This window comes from Anoplopoma fimbria, chromosome 23, assembly GCF_027596085.1.
Source record: "Anoplopoma fimbria isolate UVic2021 breed Golden Eagle Sablefish chromosome 23, Afim_UVic_2022, whole genome shotgun sequence".
NCBI classification, from domain to species: domain Eukaryota; kingdom Metazoa; phylum Chordata; class Actinopteri; order Perciformes; family Anoplopomatidae; genus Anoplopoma; species Anoplopoma fimbria.
This window is the reverse complement of record NC_072471.1, coordinates 2,266,478-2,286,710: the sequence shown is the minus strand read 5'-3', so window position 1 is coordinate 2,286,710 and position 20,233 is coordinate 2,266,478. Positions and strand designations below refer to the sequence as shown.

At 37.2% G+C, this 20,233-nt stretch overlaps 2 protein-coding genes and 1 long non-coding RNA gene across 3 annotated transcripts in view; all 3 read left to right on the top strand.

The window, feature by feature from the left end:
- rab3ip (RAB3A interacting protein (rabin3)) overlaps positions 1–4,858 on the top strand; it is a 14,190-nt gene extending 9,332 nt beyond the window's left edge. Inside the window, 7 exon segments of the mRNA XM_054624645.1 lie at positions 1,018–1,095; positions 1,216–1,428; positions 2,452–2,580; positions 2,698–2,810; positions 3,272–3,371; positions 3,510–3,579; positions 4,701–4,858. Of these exon segments, the coding sequence (XP_054480620.1) occupies positions 1,018–1,095; positions 1,216–1,428; positions 2,452–2,580; positions 2,698–2,810; positions 3,272–3,371; positions 3,510–3,579; positions 4,701–4,783 (786 nt within the window). The 3' untranslated portion in view covers positions 4,784–4,858.
- Positions 4,859–10,751: 5,893 nt separating this feature from the next.
- LOC129112723 (uncharacterized) lies at positions 10,752–13,966 on the top strand. Its single transcript, XR_008532370.1, has 3 exons — positions 10,752–10,865; positions 12,810–12,875; positions 13,940–13,966. It is a non-coding gene; the product is annotated as an uncharacterized LOC129112723 (long non-coding RNA).
- Positions 13,967–13,978: 12 nt separating this feature from the next.
- Positions 13,979–17,910, top strand: LOC129112722 (uncharacterized). The gene is made up of 7 exons (XM_054624936.1): positions 13,979–14,066; positions 14,534–14,608; positions 14,966–15,061; positions 15,566–15,657; positions 16,276–16,381; positions 16,973–17,056; positions 17,450–17,910. The coding sequence occupies exons 1-7, from the start codon at positions 14,019–14,021 to the stop codon at positions 17,570–17,572; spliced, it is 624 nt and encodes a 207-aa protein (XP_054480911.1). The 5' UTR covers positions 13,979–14,018; the 3' UTR covers positions 17,573–17,910.
- The last annotated feature ends 2,323 nt before the right edge of the window (positions 17,911–20,233 follow it).

The window sequence follows — 20,233 nt, the reverse complement described above, 5'->3', positions numbered from 1 at the left end:
CTGTTTCCTTTCCTCCTGAGGCAGCGGCTAGACAGAAACCCAACAAAAACAGGATTTATGTTCTCTATTCGTTTGGCAGCAGAGATGTGAAAAGGCGTCAGGAAGCAGTTGGCTTTCTCCAGAGGGTTTCCCTTCCTTCCAACGCCATCCGATTTTAGTTTCATTTTGAAACTTGTAGTCTTCAGACCAGACCGATCTGCTGTTAGCACGTTAGCTACTAGTTGCTGTGTAGCCGTTTGCATGTTGAGAGGCAATCGAAATGCTCCCAACTTTGTATTTAGAACCTTTAAAAACATCCTGGAAACACAGGCACAGTCGTCGATTAAAATAAAATGAATCTGTTTATCATTTTTTAATTGATCCAGGTTCAGTAAATGTGAGCATTTGCTGCTTACCTTTATAGTAAATTGAACATATTTGGGTTTCAAATGTTTGAAACTGTGTTCTAAGATAGCGATGGGTACTTTATTGTTTTATTACTTCTAATATACAAACCAAAGGAGTCATTGATTAACTGTCAACTAATTGCCGGATCAATCAATAATAGCGACGGGATGAAGGCTCCGCTGTTATTCTGCTGATGCACCAATGCTTAAAAAGGAGGGCGACTAAATGTGATTTTAGTTTCTACTTTAAAAGCTACAAAAGTATTTAGTTTGAACAAATCAACAAATCCCAGTGAACAAAGTACTGCGTTTAGTTTGAAGACGTTCACAACAGCAGTTCCATAATTGACTGAATCTGTCCGGTCGGCCTTCACGTCAAGCTTTTCCTTTTCTCCTGAAGTTCCTCCTCCTTGTACTTTGGCCTTTTTCCTCATAGAAGGTGTTGGGACTCTTATCTGTGTGTGTGTGTGTGCGTGTGCGTGTGCGTGTGTGTGTGTGTTTCCAGTAGCCGGTGTTCATGTATGCAGCAAAACCAGCATTCAAACAGTCACTTTGCTTTCTGTTGTGTTTTTCTAATGGTTATTTTAGAGTGAATTGTTCCTTTTTAATATCATTTGTGTGTTTTTTGCAGGAGGCCCACAAAATGGTCAGAGAAGCAAACGTCAAACAGGCAAATGCTGAAAAACAACTGAAGGAAGCTCTGGGAAAGGTGACGCCACTGAACACTCACATGTTTGAGCTTTTGTTTAATCAAAGTTCAGAGGTCAAATAAGCCCTTTAGCATGTTTCCATCGTATTAACACAAACGTTTTTTCCTCCTGCTCTTCAGATTGACGTCCTCCAGGCGGAGGTCCAGGCCCTGAAGACTCTGGTGCTCTCCTCCCCAACCTCCCCGCTGGGTGAACTCCCCTCTGCAGGAGGAGGAGGGGTGAAGACTCCCTTCAGGAAGGGCCACAGCCGGAACAAGAGCACCTCCTCCGCCATGATGGGGACGCAGCCCGACCCGTCGGCCACGCAGCCCATCGTACGGGAGTGTAGAGAGGTAGCAACGAATATTAAACACCTTTTCCTGGGCGCTATTCGCTCCTGTTAATTTGGAACCAGAACAATCATGGCTAGAAGTAGAGAGAACTCAAACATTTCTTTTGTGCAGAATAACACAGTTATAATGACATAAATCATAACATTACATTACATTACATTAGAGTCATTTAGCAGACGCTTTTATCCAAAGCGACTTACAGTCAGTAGTATGTTACATATCATTCACCCATTCACACACTGATGACAGGCTACCATCAAGGTGCCACCATCAGACTCTAACTAACATTCATCATCCAGTCCACACCGATGGCAAGCCTTCAGGAGCAACTTGGGGTTAAGTGTCTTGCCCAAGGACACATCGACTGCCGAAGCCGGGTATCGAACCACCGACCCTCTGATTGGAGAACTACCTTGCTCTCCACTACGCCACAGCCGCCCAAATGAAGAAAACACAAGTTGAATTTCTTTCATTAATTATTTTACAAAAATTGGCAAACAATGGAATCTATTTATCCAAGTGTTCACACATTTTTACTACTGTTAGAAAAAAATGCGTGCTATATGAATTAAGCTATTTTCATTTTTACAACCTCTACTTCCAGCCTCTCCTCTCCTCTCTGCTCTGTGTTCAGCAGCCTGAGGTTCAGTCCAAGATTCACAGATTTTTTTGTCCCATGACTGTTGGTCTCAGATGAATCAATCATGGCTTCCTTGTTGCGCTGAGGAGTTCAGAATTTAATCTTTTTTACAGAATCTGGTTAAAGCAAACGGCTTATTTGTTGTGATAATTTAAATGAAAATGTTATTTGATAAAATATCACAATTCTAAGCTTAGTTTTCGGTTTCTTTTTGTGACTGAATTGTTGTCACACATGATGTGTTCAAGGACTGTCGGAAAGTTGAAAATCTGAGGATAATGATGTTTTTTCACAGCTTCTGGCTGTGATAAACGCTGTTAATGCTCTGTATGTGTCTTCATCCAGCTTCACTGTGTGATGTTAACCTGTGCTGTCTCCTGTAGGTGGACAGTCAGCTGTTCAGCGACTTCAAGGCGTGGAAGGAGGAGCCGACGCTGGACCGGAGCTGCTGCTTCCTGGAGAGAGTTTACCGTGAGGACATCTACCCCTGCCTCACCTTCAGCAAGTGTGAGGTACAGAACCACGCACACGAAGAGCTCACTTTAAAACCCGTGGAGTTTATAATCTAATAATTAGGCCACAGTTTTTAGTCCCAACATCTAAAACCAGCGTCCCCTCCTGTCCCTCAGCTCGGATCGGCCATCTTGGAAGCGGTGGAGCAGAACACGCTCAGTGTGGAGCCGGTCGGTTTCCAGCCGCTGCCCGTGGTCAAAGCCTCGGCGGTGGAGTGTGGAGGACCAAAGTAAGACCGACACACACACACACACACACACACACACATAAATATAAACACTCTTTATCCTTCTTCATCAAACTCTCACTCTTTCATCGTCATCTCTCCATCTTCCCTCACTTTCCTCCTCTAGTGGGCGAAAGGACGAGCTCGTCACGTAAGTCTGACACTCTCTCTCTCTCTCTCTCTCTCTCTCTCTCTCCCCCATCAGCATCTTTTAATCTCCTCGGTTTCTCCTTTAACCCGCCTGTCTCCTCCAAACGCCCGTTCTTACTCACAAGTATTCTGTCCAGGTTTATCAAAGCGATCCCACACTGAGGACCCTTTAATAAATGTTTAACAGACATCCCTCTCTCCTTACTTTCTTTCCTTGCTTCCTCGATTCCTAGTTTTTATTCAGTTTTTCCTCACATTGAAACGTAACCAGGAATAACTTGCTGTCTGTCTCTCTTTGTGTCTCTGTCTGATAGAAAATGTGCCCTGAGCGGTCAGACCAAAACCTGTAAGCACAGAATCAAGTTTGGAGACTCGTCCAACTATTACTACGTGTCTCCGTACTGTAGATATAAAGTGAGTAGCAACACAAACACTAACAGTGAGTGGTGTAACGGACCGTTGTTGATCTGTGCAGTTCCCAGTTTCATAGAAATGATCATGTTATGTTGGATTATGTTTTCAGTATTTTTGTCTCCTTCTCTTTTCTCTCAGATCACAGCAGTGTGCAATTTCTTCACCTACATTCGCTACATCTACCAAGGGCTGGTCAAACAGCAGGATGGTGAGACACACACACACACACACACACACACACACACACACACACACACACACACACACACACACACACACACACACACACCTATAAACACCTTGTCATCTGGTTCATTGCTAGTAAGAAACAGAGTTCAGGGAGTTTTCCACAAAGGAGAAAGAGTCAGGCTGAGTGATTGCAGTCTCTGTAGAGTTGTCACCTTTTTGTCCTCCTGGATTCACTCTAAACAAACGCTTCAGTCCGTTTCGTTTCTTTTTCTTTACATTTTGCAGTTTACATAAGAGAGATGAAGACCATATTTAACGTGGATGTTTTAAGAGAACAGGAGGCGGCGTTCTGTTCATTCCTATGAAAGTTGCTCAGTTGTGCATGAACCAAAAAAATGTTTTTCTTACAATTCAGATAAAATGTATTATAGGCCAATAGAGCAAAACGCACGTTTCCTTTAAGCCCCGCCTCCCAGCCTTGATCGAGCCTCAATCGCTTGAACAGAGAAAATAAAATATCTCTGGATTCAGTTGTAAGTGTATTTTAACACTTTAGGACCTACTGCTGGAAATAAGCAATGTCGCCATGTTGACTTTTTGCAACCGTTAAAGGGAAGTGTGGATATGTCCAATATATGGACTGAGGAGGAGTGACGTAGAGACGCCGTATACGTCTCTGGTGTCGACCTGTCAATCAGTGTGTAGCCCCGCCCCTAAAGCATCCCCTGCTTTATGGTCTGTTTGACTCTAAATGGAGCATCATTTACTAAATGAACATCATGCTGTATTGAAGAAGACTTGAAACTAGAGATTGAGACCATAAACTCATGTTTACAATGTTTACTGAGGGAATAAATCAAGAGAGAAGTAGAGTCATTTTCTCATAGACTTCTATACAACCAGAGGAGTCGCCCCCTGGTGGACAGGAGAGAGAATGCAGCTTTAACACATGAAGCACTGACTTCACTCGCCTGAACTGGACACAAAAATGACAACTGTTCACCTGGATAGGAAACAGAGTAGCAGGATATGGAAATACTCTAAGTCATTTGGAAGTAAAGTACTTGAGTAAATATACTTAGTTGTGATTTTAGAACCCATGTGACCCGTTGGTGTTTCCTCTCTGCTGTGTGTTCGTAGCGGAGCAGATGTTCTGGGAGGTGATGCAGCTCCGCAGAGAAATGTCCTTCGCCAAGCTCGGCTACTACAAAGACCAGCTGTGACCGATGGACAGCCCCGCCCTCCAATGACAGCAGACCACGCCCCCCAGAAGCCCCGCCCTCACCCTGGGTCCTGATTCCCCCCCCCACCCCCCATTCATTCTCGAAAGCGCCCACCTCCACTTTTCTTCCTCCCTCCCTCCTCCTCCTCCTCCCGACGTTTGTGAGTGTTTTTGTGCGTGAGACAGAAAAACGTTGGTTGTTTTTTCAACCAACACGCTAAAAGACTGAGCGACCGTGACGTCAGTGGTCTGTTGTCTTCACCGATCTTTGGTGGGTTTCTGTTGAGACTTTAAATACAAAATATGATATTTACTTTATGTACATGTAACACTCCAATATACGAAGAAAAGTGGCATGAAAAGAGAAGTTAAACATTTAAATATGTCTGCATTTAAACCCATCTGAGGAGCTTTGACCTTTGTTTAAACTTTATTTTTCACCCCCTCTGAAAATAAACATAAAAAACCTTCAATCATTAAATCAGAGTTCAACAGGGCAAAAACATAACTCCAAGTAAAGACAATTTCTGGACACATGATGGAGAATTAGAGCCAATGTTCTGAGATTTAAAGAATATAGTTGAAATATTGAAAAATGTACAAATACAAATAACAAATTGAGAAAAAAAGTTGTAATTTTACAAGAACAGAAAAGTGTGAAGTAGATTTTTGGGGGATTAAATAGTAAAGTTATAACTAGAAAGTTGTAATTTTAAAGAAAGGAACTACGATATTTGATCAAATGATACATTTTATAAACTTTTCTTGAATTATTACACATTTTCATTCTTTATAAAATGAAATTATTGTCATGACTTTTTTTCAGGAAAATTGCAACTTTATACTTAATCTCTAAATATTGACCATTTCCATATTGACCAATTATTTTCTTGTAAAATTACCACTTTACCTAAATTACTGACCCATACAATTATGACTTTTTCTCTGAAATGTTTTGGAAATTACAATTACAATTTCATTTTCACAACACTACTTTAACAACTTAAAAATTCACAACTATTCTATAAATCTTGAATATTGTTTCATAACAGTGGTCCTGTTGCTCCGTTTACAGTGTTGCTAAAACACTTGCGTCAAAAAAAACACGTTATAAGATTCCCACAAGTTAAAGTGATGACCCAAAAAAAGTTATTGTGAAACCACGTATAAGCTTTTATTTAATTTATGCTGTAGCAAAGGATGGAAAAAAAACTAAAGAAGTTGGATGCAAAGATAATCAGCAGATCATGAGTACAAACATTAAACTGTAAAACCCGTTCAGACTGGATTTATGACTCCAAGGGAGGAGGGGTGAGTTTAAATTTATAAATACAACCTTCAAACATCCTTATTACAGAACATATCCTGTAATATCTCAATCCTAAATATCTAAATCTAAAGTTAAATTACAAAAAACCACAGTGAATATTTCCCCACCTCCCTCTGTGATGTGAATCCCGTCCGAATGGAGCTTAAAAAATGTATTTTCAAAATTGTAAATCTTGTCTCTGTATGAAGTGAAATTGTGTATTTATAATTTCTTTAAGAGTTTATCACAGTTTTTTTTGTTGTTCAGGTTGGTTTCAGACATTTTTATGAAGCTTCAGGAGGGTTAAAGTAAACAATAAAAACACTACATTTACATTTTCTGCTGATAAAAAAACACTACACTACTTTTAGATACTTTGACAAAATGTGTTTGGGGGATTTTTCCTTTTTAAATGGCTCCTTGTGTTTTTCAGCCTGCTGTATTTAATCAATCAGGAAAGCGTTGTAGATAGTACGCTGTGTGTGGGGATGCCGAGTGTGTTTGAATGCCTGGTGTCGTCTAAACTTTATATATGTTAATTTAAACCTGACTCCTCTGCATCTCTCTCTCTCTTTCTCTTATTCAAAGTCAATGTCACTCTCCCGGTTTGGTTTAGTGCCTTTTCTCTCAGACACTCTGAAAATAAAACAGTGATACCTCTGGAAACCCGCCGCTGTCTGTGGAGTCTGTTCAACATACTGTACTATGACCTTTTTTTTTCTTTTTTCGACATGCTATACTACGACAAAAAAAAAAGAAGACATATCGACATACTATGACTTTTTTTCTGTTTTCAACATACTATACTATGACTTGTTTAGGATTTTTTTGACATACTATACTATGACTTTTTCTTTTTTTTCGACATGCTATACTATGACTAAAAAAAAAAGACAAATCGACATACTATTGCTTTTTTTTTCTTTTTTTGACATACTATACTATGATTTTTTTCGACATACTATACTACATCGACATACTATGACTTTTTTTCTGTTTTCAACTTTTTTTGTTTAGATTGTTTTTGACATACTATGACTTTTTTTATGATTTTTTCGACATGCTATACTATGACTTGTTTCGACATGCTACACTATAACTTTTTTTTTAACTTTTCCCTACAAACTCATACTTTTTATGATGTGTTTTTTCCGACATACTACAGGTTGGTGACAGTTCACAAGTCTTTACAGAGTTCTGGCTCCATTTTAATATTTTGTATCAAGCTGCAATCCACGAGCGGTGGGACTACAAGACTCTTTACTATCATCAAGAATACTCAGTTGTTTTATTGCTGCTCTTTACATTTCTCAGAATGCAAATAATAATAAAAAAACACTCTCAGAATGGTCTCCTGTGTTCTTTCTTGTGTTTTTTCTATGACTTTAGACGATATACTACATCATGACTTTTTTGGACAGACGAAACTATGACTTTTATTTTGTACTCTTTTCGTCATAATATACTATGACATAATATACTATGACTTCATTTTTTTCAACATACTATACTATGACTTTTTTTTACTTTTTCCAACATGCTATACTATGACAAAAAAATAAAATACTATACTATGACTTTTTAACTTTTTTCGACATACTATACTACGACAAAAAAAAAAAGACATATCGACATACTATAACTTTTTTTCTTTTTTTCAACATACTATACTATGACTTGTTTAGGATTTTTTTGACATACTATACTATGACTTTTTTTTTTTTCGACATGCTATACTATGACTAAAAAAAAAAAGACAAATCGACATACTATGACTTTTTTTACTTTTTTCGACATACTATACTATGACTTTTTTTCTGTTTTCAACATACTATACTATGACTTGTTTAGGATTGTTTTTGACATACTATGACTTTTTTATGATTTTTTTGACATACTATAGTATGACTTTTATTTTACTTTTTTCGACATACTATACTATGACTTGTTTCGACATACTACAGTTTAACTTTTTTTTTTACTTTTCCCTACAAACTCATACTTTTTATGATGTGTTTTTTCCGACATACTACAGGTTGGTGACAGTTCACAAGTCTTTACAGAGTTCTGGCTCCATTTTAATATTTTGTATCAAGCTGCAATCCACGAGCGGACTAGAGGACAGAGGGCAGGACTCCGGTGGGACTACAAGACTCTTTACTATCATCAAGAATACTCAATTGTTTTATTGCTGCTCTTTACATTTCTCAGAATGCAAATAATAATAAAAAAAACACTCTCAGAATGGTCTCCTGTGTTCTTTCTTGTGTTTTTTCTATGACTTTAGACGATATACTACATCATGACTTTTTTGGACAGACGAAACTATGACTTTTATTTTATACTCTTTTCGTCATAATATACTATGACTTTATTTTTTTCGACATACTATACTATGACTTTTTTTTACTTTTTCCAACATGCTATACTATGACAAAAAAACTTTTTCCAACTAACTATGACTTTTTTTCTGTTTTCGATACTATGACTTTTTTTTAACTAATTTTGACTTTTTTTACTTTTTCCAACATGCTATACTATGACAAAAAAATAAAATACTATACTATGACTTTTTAACTTTTTTCGTCATACTATACTATGACTTTTTTTTACTTTTTCACATACTATACTATGACTTTTTCTGCACTGCAGACTCTTACAAATCCATCTGGACACATACTTTCCACAAATCAACACTGACATTCATGCTGTTTACTACAACTGTTTTATGATTTTATGGCATACTTTACTGGAACTATTTATGCCATTTTTATGACATAACAGCATGATGTCCTAATAGCATCCTCTGGAGGCTGCTATGTTAACTACAAACCAGTATATAAAAAACAACCTCATAGAACAAGAGCTACATCAGTCATCCAGATGTAAGTGGATGAGCACGCTGAGTACGATGGAGAGTGATGGATGAAAATGTTCCGTCACGCGTGCCTGTGGTGAGCAGCTGAAGAAGCCGTCATTGTTTATCATCATTATCACTATGTAAGGATATTTATACGCTATGGAAACACAGAGAGTCTGCTGAGAAACCAGCTGAGAGCAGGAACACACACACACACACACACACACACACACACACACACACACACACACACACACACACACACACACACACACACACACACACACACACACACACACACAGTCCGTCTGTCCTTTTCAGTTATTTTTAGCCTTAAGTCAATACAGCGCTCAGCTTAATGACTCTACTGAATTCCTTCCTGTTCTATTTTATTTTATTATATCTATTCAACAGGCTCTACTAGCACAACTTTTCAAATGTATGAAATATAAATGTAAGAAATGACTACACGACAAACATGTATATATGATGTCATTCTAGTGTTTCATTAGCTGCGTCAGTAGCAAACAGTCCGGCCCTCTACTAAAAGAACCACATTCAAATATGCAAAGCCTGTTATGAATTGGTTGCTATATTCAGTTTCTCTCTTTCTCTTTTCCCCCTGCTTTCTCTACGTTCACTGCATTGTTATTAAAAAAAAAAAGCTTGCATTTGTCTGATTTTGTGTTATTGTGGAAATATAAAAGGTCATTCATGGTGCTGTTAGATGCTGCTAGAAGGTCCCGTTGATTCAGGTTCATGCAGGAGAGTAAACTGTTTTAAATGGAGCATCATTTACTAAATGAACATCATGCTGTATTGAAGAAGACTTGAAACTAGAGATTGAGACCATAAACTCATGTTTACCATGTTTACTGAGGGAATAAATCAAGAGAGAAGTAGAGTCATTTTCTCATAGACTTCTATACAACCAGAGGAGTCGCCCCCTGGTGGACAGGAGAGAGAATGCAGCTTTAACACACTCACACATTGGTAGTTTTGTTAGTTTTGTTGCTTGTATTGTGAACGTAGCATATGGAGCTTTAAAGAGAAGAAGTTTCTTCTCTAAAATGAATCAGATGAGTTATGAATCTGATCAGAATGGGAGGCCAGTGAAAGCTGGAGGGAGGTTTCACGAGGAGGCGTCTGTGTTTAGTCTGCTGCCGAATGCAAATGGAGGCCGGACTTCATATTGTTTATGTTCTTTAAAGCCCCTTGTTTGTTTAGACAACACTTTTATAAACTGTTATTATCTTGAAGATTTTCTTCTTCTTCACCCCTCAGTTGCACTTGTTCCTTCTCTCATCTTCATCATGCTTTCGCTTTCTTCTTGGTCTCTCTTTCTCACTCCCCTCCCTTCTTCCTGTTTTTCTTCCTTCCCTTCATATCCACTTTTTAATCAACCTCCGTCCTTTCCTTTTAATTAGATATAACTGTAACCTGGAGTAACCTCTCCTCGTTTCCTCCTCGTTTCTCCTCTCCTCTCCTCCTCCCCTCCCTCGTTTCCTTTCCTTTCTTGTTTCCTCCTCTGCCCTCATCTCCTCTCTTGTTTCCTCACCTTCTCCTCTCCTCTCCTCTACTTTTCTTGTTTCCTCCCCTCTCCTCTCTCTCTCTTTTTCCCCTCCAGCTGATCTTCCAAACTTGGTCATGTTCTTCGTTCTGCAGCCAAACACTCCTGAGCTTTAAACAACATCAATCTCTCTCTCTCTCTCTCTCTCTCTCTCTCTCTCTCACACACACACACACACACACACACACACACACACACACTCACACACTCACACACACACTTACACAGTCGGCTCTGGTCTTTACTCTGTTTCTATTTCAGCTTGACTCTCCCAGTCGACGGTCATGGCTCGCTACAGGAGTTACTTACGAGGGCTCGCCATCTGTGTCACTGTGCTGCTACTGGTAAGCCAACCGCTAACTGCTAACAGCTTGTTGGTGTTTGGTTGAGTGATGAGTGTGATGATGATGATGATGTTTGGAAAATTCAACAGCAATTGGAATTTGATCTGAAAAGGAAAAATAAATTAAGGTTTTAAAAAAGATGACATTTTTGCTTTTACTTTCAGCTTTACATGTTAGTTATGAAGTTAAAAATGTAATTATACAAATCAATTTTATCTGATTAATAAAGGAATTATTTTAATTTGTATTAACTGATGTTTTTGATCAATAACAATCTTTTCTAAGATTAGCTTTGATGGTTTTTATTGCTTTTATTGGAGAAACTAATAAATGACAGGACAGCCGTGTGAAGGAGAGGATGACGCGCATTAAAAAGCGTCTCAGATCTGATTTGAACCTGGATTGTTATCGATTCATCTCCCAAACAGCAGTTAACTGAGCTACAACATTAAAACGCTGCTCACTCGGTTTATCACAGATGTATCAAATCAAACAATAAATCTTTAATCGTCAAATGCTCATGTGTCCATTTTTCTTTAGCAAATAATATAGCTTTAGCTGTTTTAAACTGGTTTGTCTTTTACATTTTTTGGAGTTCATTGTCTAAATAGTTTCTTTAAAACACTAAAAATTGACTTTTGGGGTTCCTCAAGGATCAATCTTAGGGCCACTACTTTTTAATCTTTATACAGTAATTAGTGATGATGCTACGCTGATGATACACTACTTTATGTGACTACTCAGGACTAACTGTGGCTATTATTTAGATGCTTTTTAGATTTTTGTACAGAAAATGGTGCAATCTTCAACCCTAACTCTTTATCTCTGCTTGTAATTAAAATGCTTTTTGGCAATTATGTTATTTTTATTTTCCTTTTTTTTCAATTTTTCACTTGTATCATTTCTATTTTATACATACATTATACTTGAATAGTTTTACTGTCTGTGCAGTCTAATTATTAGCTTGCCCATCCCCTTTAGAGCACCTTCAATTGCACTAAACTATGTATAAATAGTATAAAATGATTAATTGTTATGACTATCAATACGTCAGACAATGACCAACAAAAAATTTGCTCTACAGAGATGTCAAAGATATAATATATTTACGGTAAACCGTTACATATGTTTTCCATCGGAGGGGCTGACTATGAATTATTTGAAAAAAAAAAAAAAATAAATGTATTCTAATATTTTCAATCTTAAAAACACAAAAACTTAAAATATTCCCTTGTGGTGTAGCTGTTTTCCTGCTTCCTGTTTTGACTCCTGTGTTGTTGTTTACTTTTTTATCAGCTGATTACAATCGTGTTTATTCATAAACTTCTTTCTTTTTCGTGTTCAAATCTCCATGAAGGATTAAATCTATTGGATGTCATGGTTTATTATTCTTGTTCTTTTTTTTGCAATTGTTTGTTTTTCAAATATTTGCATTATGTGTTTGATGTTTGATGAAAGCATAGAACATATTGGAAATCTAATATTATCCTAATTTGTACTCGCTGTTGCATTTAGCTTTTACCTTTTATTTAATTGTACAGACAATTTGACAACTTCTTTGGCTCTTTGTGTGTATATATGTTGTTATAAGAATAAATAACTTAAACCTAAAGCACAGTAGCTGCAGAAAAAGTTCAGATGACGTCATGTTGCAACAAAATGATTCAGTGTGAGAATATTTACCAAAGCTGCTGCTGGAGTCTGGAAACTTTAAACTGAGGGAAATTATGATGTGTTTTTCCTTTTTTTCTTTCTGTTTATGAAAGTTTGAACTGACTGTGAGAGAGACGACGTCAGATGGGAGTCTGATGAGCGTCTCTCTGGGGAAACGCAACAGTTTCCCAGGAATGTTGTTGCTGCTGTTAAAGACTTCCTCCTGCTTCTGTGAAACCCAACAAACACCAAGTTACAGCCGTTTAATCTGACTCCATTACGTCTCTGCAGGTGTCTGGTGTGGTGATGATTGGCGTCGGATTTTCCTCCATCGAGGGAAACACACCAGTTGCCGAGGTAACTTTGTGTGTGTGTGTGTGTTTGTGTGTGTGTGTTTCACCCCAATAAATACAATTAAAGTTTTACTGCCCTGTGCTGCCTGTTGGTCTGTTGTTTGAGCGACCTTTTCCTTCCAAAAACCAAATGCAACATAATTACTTTAATGGAGGAGGGATTAAACAATTACGTGATACACTACATATGTACGAAATTACAATTATATATATAAAACAAGCATTTTAATGTCTTTCTAAAATTAAACTAGGGGGAAAAATCTGAAAACTAAATAACTGAAATAAAAAAGAAATAGATTAATATGTGTCTATTTCAACTTCATTAAATCATGGCAGTATTTATTAATAAATCATTTAAATAAATATATATATTATCTTATTAAATATTTTTTATTGGGTGAGGCGTGGACATTTAATAATACATTCTGAAACATTTGAGAAATAACTGAAATAATAAAGATATGATTGAAATATTTAGTAATTATTGTAATCCTTGTCTCCAGGCTACATTAACAGCTAATAGCATTACACACCTGAATCTGTGACTGAACTGTCAGCAGGTTGATTTGCATTATGGGTAATGTAGGCCTACGGTTTTGTCAAGGATGAAAACTGTGCGCTAAAAAAATATCTGGTTCTGCTGCATTGATTTTAATGCTTTTTGTCCTTTTTTCTGTCTATCATGAATCTATGACACTAAAATATATATTTTTAAATAAAATAAATAAATAAAAACCGACAAAAAGAAGGCAACTACGACTCCCAGGGTGTATTTCAGTATAAAGCATCCAATTATTAGACAGAGCTTTGAAGTATTTTTTTTATTTTGTCGGCTAAATGCTTTTGAGAAGAAAAAGCAATGAAGCATTATTGTAAAATCTCACACTATTTACACTGTAAATAAAATAAAAATATATACATATGCATTTAATTAGGAAGCAGCCAATTACATAGTTTAGAATTATTTTTATATTGTCTGTTAAAACTGGTCCTGCAGGTGTTCGGTCCCATCTTTTGAAAACAATAATAAATTCTGCATCTTATTGATTACTTTATTCTCCCTCCCAGTTGTTCGACCAGTTGTCCAGCAGCGACACACACACTGGTCCTGCAGGTGTTCGGTCCCATCACGGTGCTTTTGTCTGTTATGGGCGTCTGTGCTGCGTCTATGGACCTCAAGACTCTGCTGATGGTGGTGAGACACACACACACACACACACACACACACACACACACACACACACACACACACACACACACACACACACACACACACAACACAAACACACACACACACACACACACACACACACACACACACACACACACACACACACACACACACACACACACACACACACACACACACACACACACACACACACACAAACACAACACACACACACACACACACACACACACACACACACACACACACAACACACAACACACACACACACACACACACACACACACACAACACACAAAAACACAACACTCACACACACACACACACACACACACACACAACACACACACACACACAACACACACACACACACAAACACAACACACACACACACACACACACACACACACACACACACACACACACACACACACACACACACACACACACTAACCTGTCGTTTTCTCCTCCAGTTTTCGGCCTTGATATTCGTGGAGTTCGTGGCTCTGATGGTTGTTGCCTCTCCGCTGGTTCAGGTTCAGGCTCAGGTGACTCTACCTGTCTGTCTCACTTACTGTGCTTCCATTCTAACAGGCCACTGCTGCCCCCTAGAGGCAGGTTTAGGCACCACACTTCTTCTTAAGAGCTCATTTTGTCACTTTACTTGGCCTGTGGCTGTATTTTAAGCTGCAAAATCTTAATTACTGCAGCTATAAAAAGAGTATTCCTGTTAATGTGTGTATTATTTACATTCACACATGAGGAAGAAACCATTAAACAAACTTAATTGCAGATATTCTATTTACATGGATTTTAAATGATTAGATATTGCTATTTTAAATGAGATAAAAGATAAAACTCTGTCTTTACTGGTGTGTTGTTCTGTTCTGTTTTGTGTTGTTCAGATGGACGGTGCGGTGGACGAGGTGTTCCTGAACGTGACTCCTCTCCACAGAGTGGAGCTTTACATCCAGAGTGAACTAAACAAGCTCCAGGCCTCCGTAAGAGACACGAGCACATAAAACAACAGAATAAATGAAGAGGAATCACAGGAAAGATCACAATGTAGAATGTTTGAGTGGTAAAAGATGGATTCAGTTCCTCCTGATGCTGTTAGCCTAGCCTATTTGCTCTGTTACATATTTATAGACATTCTCTTTAATATTTCACACTGAAAAACAAACCATAAAAACAAAAGTTCTTCATCCATCTCTCACAAACCAGCAGCAGAGAATAACTAAATATACATGTTTTTAAGGACAGTTGCACATAGAACACAAGCTGCATACTGATTTATTACAGTTATTCATATTGTTAGAGAGATTATTTCACTGCAAATTAAATAAACGCTTTAAGAATTTAGCTTGACGAGTCAGAACCCAATGTTCTGTATATTAATATTAGTTTTGTATATTCCAAAATGATAATTAAACTATTAAAGATATCTCTACATTTAAATCACTGAGTTTTATAAGTTCATCCATTAATATCTTTCTGTTTCTCAGGACTCTTGTTGTGGTTTGAGGAGTTTTGAGGACTGGGAAAATCAACTTCCTGTCACATGTTTGTGCACACTGCCCGCCGCCGAGCAGCCGAGGTGAGATCAGCAAAACAAGAACATGTGAACTTCTGGAGAAGTTTGCAAGTTTGTAGACATTTACATTCACTGCTTGTAGATAGATGTGAGTGTGGGGGAATGAGAATATCTTGAAAATGTTTTTTGATGCAATAACATGTTGGGCCATATCATCCAGCACTACTTGTATAATGAGAAAGTTACTTTTTTCTCAATTTCTAAAAGTTTTAAGTTACTTAATGGTTTTGAGCTTTAAGTTTGTGGAAGAGTTATTTTTATCTAAACATTTTAAGATGATGTTTAGGGTTTGAAGATTTTTATTATTTCTCTACACACGTTTACAAACTTCTTGTAGTTTGTATGTTTGAGTGAGTTTTTAAAATTTCTATAATCATTTATGCATTTCTCAATGATTTTACTATGGATTTCTGGGAGATTTCTCAGATTTCTTGCACTTTGAGCATGGAGACAAATGTCAAGCAATATTCAGAAGAATCTCCATGTTTTTTTTGTGTCTTTGGTCTCGATTGTCTTCCAGTAATAATAATAATAATAATTCTTCTTCTTCTTCTTCTTCTTCTTCTTCTTCTTCTTCTTCTTCTTCTTCTTCTTCTCCTCCTCCTCCTCTTTGTCTCACAGCTCTCAGTCTGATGACTACAGCTCAGAGGGGCCATGTGTGAAGGTCGGCACTGACCTTCACCCTCCGACCTCACAGGCCTCAGGCCATCTCTGGGTTCACTCCGAGGTAACTGAACTACATAACTCATAACTATCCTCTTTCATTACATTACATTACATTACATTACAGTCATTTAGCAGACGCTTTTATCCAAAGCGACTTACAGGAAGTGTATTCAACATAGGTATTCAAGAGAACTACTAGTCACCAGAAGTCATAAGTGCATCTCCTTTCTTAAACAAGCATCTTAAAGCATAAACCAGAGCAAAAGTATAGTGCAGAGGCAGATTACTACCAATAAGTGCAACAGACTAATACGAATATAATAAGTGCTACAAACTACTACGAATAGGATAAGTGCAGTAAACAAATACAAATTCAATAAGTGCAGCGAACTGATACAAATACAGTAAGTGCAACAACTAATACGAATGCAATAAGTGCTACGAGGAAGGCTCAGGGTAGTACTTCTTGAAGAGGTGAGTTTTCAGCCTGCGCCTAAAGATGGGCAGCTTTCTTAAACTACTACTTCTTTGTTTCTTTCCTCTTTTCCATCTCCCTTCTCTTCAAACTTCACATTATTTATCATTTATTATTTATACAACTTACTTCAGATTAAATATATGTTTTTTTGCATGGTTGACCTTTGACCTGCAGCCCTGCGGCCCCATCCTGAAGAGCTACCTGAGCTTCCCCATCAAACTCAGGATAGGAATCATTTCAGCCGTCGCCACCATTACGGTACAATATTATACATTGATTTCTCTTTTTTAAAGAATCTATTTTTCTCTGTCCTTTATCTTGATACTTTAAAGCAGCTTCCAGGAGTGTTTCTGTGACAGTAAATTGAGAAAAGTTAGAGACTGTAAATGTCATAATTTGTCAATATTTTACACCTTGGAATTGGATAGAGGGGTTGTTCGGATAATATAATACATATTAAAAGCTAAATTAATACAAATTCTCTTTTTCTAATTATGCAGTTGATTTTTGATTGATTTGATTTTTGATTATTATTATTATTATATTATTATTATTATTATTATTATTATTATTATTATTATTATTATAAACCCCAAAAGATGAATTACCTCTAATAATAATAATAATAATAAGCCTAATGATGTGTTGCAGATGGCGGCCATCGCTCTCTGTCTGACGTTGGGTCTGGAGGAATACTGGAAGAAGCCTCCGGTAGAAACTACAGTCGATGACTTCAACAGAGTGAAATACCAACCCAAGCCCTGCCTCACCTGACCTCTGACCTCTGACCTCCGACCCCTCACCCAAAACCAATTCAAACTGCTGGCGACGATCAGGAGAGGATCAATAAAACTCTCTGAGGATCTGAAATTTATTTTCAAAAACAGCATATTTATATTTGACCGAATGAAAGTTTAAAGAAAAGATTAAATCGTTTTTTTATTATTTCTGCTCTTGAACAAATATTTGAAAACTTTCATTTGATGTTTATCTGATTATGTTTGCAAAATTAAAGACTGCTGTTAGAACTCTAAATGAAGAAGGAAAGGCAGCTGATTGTGACTGACTGTTGTGCCTTGTGCATTAATAAATAAAGTTTATTTTATCAGTGATGTTTGTGTAGTCTTTAGTTGTAGTTTCATACAGCGTCCAAAAGATGGCGCCGATGATCTATTGAACCAAGAGTGTCAAATGATGTCAAATCACTCAGTTTTGTCACTAAAAGCTTAAAAAAAAACAAGTTTTGAAGATTAAATGATTTAATTTTTTACAGGGAACACTTAAATTAATTAATTAATTAAATAACAATCCAAGGTACTCTGACTTTAAGTATTTATTTCTGAGGTTTAACTCCTCTACATTTGTGTGTAAATACATACAAATACTCCAATAAAAGTAATAAAAGTATTATCTGCAACATGCATTTTAAAGTATTACAAATAAAAGGGAAATAAGCTCTGAAACTGATATCATATTATATATGAGACTGTTACAGCTGCTGGAGGTGCAGCTGGTTTTAAGAATGATTAATAGAGGAGAAAAGAATAATAATAAAAATAACACACTGATTTAACTCAAGTAAAGGTAAAGGTGTACCTAATTAGGTCAGTTAATATCAACTCTGAGATATTGCCTTATGTTTTTTAAAGGGAAGAGGTTTATAATGATGATAATGTCACATTTAGGCTACAAAATAAAGTCAAACACTCGTGGGACGACGTCACCCTGATGTATAAACAGCAGTAAATTATTTTTTTGCAGGCTTTTCATACAACTGATGATCAAAACAACCTCCTTCCTCAGTGTAGCTTCACTGGAATTCACCAGAATTCACCAAAAATGACAATAACAACACATTATAACAAACAAATAAAAGACTAAGATCATTATTAAACTACACTATTGACATCACGTGACACTTTAACAGCAGAGAAAAACATCACCAAGGCAACAACACAGAGATGTAAAGGACAAAAACTAGCTGCAGCAACAAACACACAATAATAAGAGAGCACAACACAATGCAAAGGTTGTGTCACTACTCACCTGCTCCAGGTTGCTCTCTGGTCCCAGTATAACCAGTCCTCCCAGCCCTCTGGTCTCCAGCTGTGAGCGGGATTAACCTCACAAACAGCAGACGGTTATACAAAGTAAACTTTGGCGTCACCTGAAGGATGCACCTGGAGCTCCATCAGCATGTTAGTGACAACCAGCATGCACCTGTAGATGACGTAGTGGTCAGGGGGTGTTTGATTTGGGTCACTGAACGTGCTGACCGTGCGGGTGGTGCTTAATAAATGACTTTCTTTCTTTGCCACCTTAACTATAACATAAAGTGAGGTCATCCTTGTTTTTTTACATTGTACAAGTACAAAAAAATGAAAATGTTGCCGAAATGTTATTCAACTTTATTCCACTTGTATTCACAAAATACACAAAGTAAAGCTCTCAAATACTTGTGCAGAAGAAAAAACACAATTGTACAAAAAAGTACATAACTTGAGTATATGTACCTATAAACTTTTCACCACTGTCTGTAGTAACAGTAGCATTTAAGAAATGAGAAAATGCAAAGAAATGTTCAGACCATGTGTTTGATTTGAACACGCAGATGATGCAGTCATTCATAAATCACACACCGTCATCAGATGGTATCATTTCCAGGATTTGGAAGTCTTTCTTTACATACCTGTAGGTGAAATTTCCTGCTGTGGGTGTTGTGACACCAGCAGATGCCAACGTCCTGTTTCAGCCTGTTGCTTTTAAGATTTGATACCTTTTCCCATCAGTACTATTCAAAATGTGTTTATTGGAAATGTTGCCTTTATTTCATTGGATAATCTGCTTTTTGGAGGGAAATCATCCAAACTCTCTTTCTCATTACTTTCTATATTTTGAAGACTCACCACAGTGTGTGTGTGTGTGTGTGTTTTAAATCAATAATGGAATCATAAAGGTATTGAGGGCTACAGATATATTAATAAATAAGTTCATTTTAATTAGTAGTGTTGCATTAGGATCCATTATTCAACATTCATGTGGTTTCCTGCTAATGCAATGCACTTGCACTTTAGACAGTAAACCTCATCATTACAGTCATATATGATAAACCACAAGGTTGGTGGTTCGAACCCCTCTTCAGTCAACATGCCGAGGAGTCCTTGAGCAAGACACCTAACCCCCAGTTGCTCCCCGGGCGCTTCAGCAGAGAACTGCTCCTCCGGGATGGGACAAATGCAGAGAATTGTAATTTCCCCATTATGGGACTAATAAATAATAATCTTGCTCTTTGCAGGTCTTTAGAAAGAAACAAACGTACAAATATTACTGCCAAAATATTAATATAAATCTGTAAAATCTTGATTTCAGCATGTGCATTTACACCGTTTAAACCTGGATTTGTATCTGGAGTCGCCCCCTTGGGTGAACTAACGT

What these genes read in the sequence shown, in the direction of transcription:
- LOC129112722 (XM_054624936.1), top strand. Translation starts at nt 14,019, where the DNA reads ATGGGCGTCTGTGCTGCGTCTATGGACCTCAAGACTCTGCTGATGGTG. An exon ending in ATCTCTGGGTTCACTCCGAG is followed by an intron (nt 16,382 to 16,972) that starts GTAACTGAACTA and finishes TTTGACCTGCAG; the next exon opens with CCCTGCGGCCCCATCCTGAA. An exon ending in CAGCCGTCGCCACCATTACG is followed by an intron (nt 17,057 to 17,449) that starts GTACAATATTAT and finishes GATGTGTTGCAG; the next exon opens with ATGGCGGCCATCGCTCTCTG.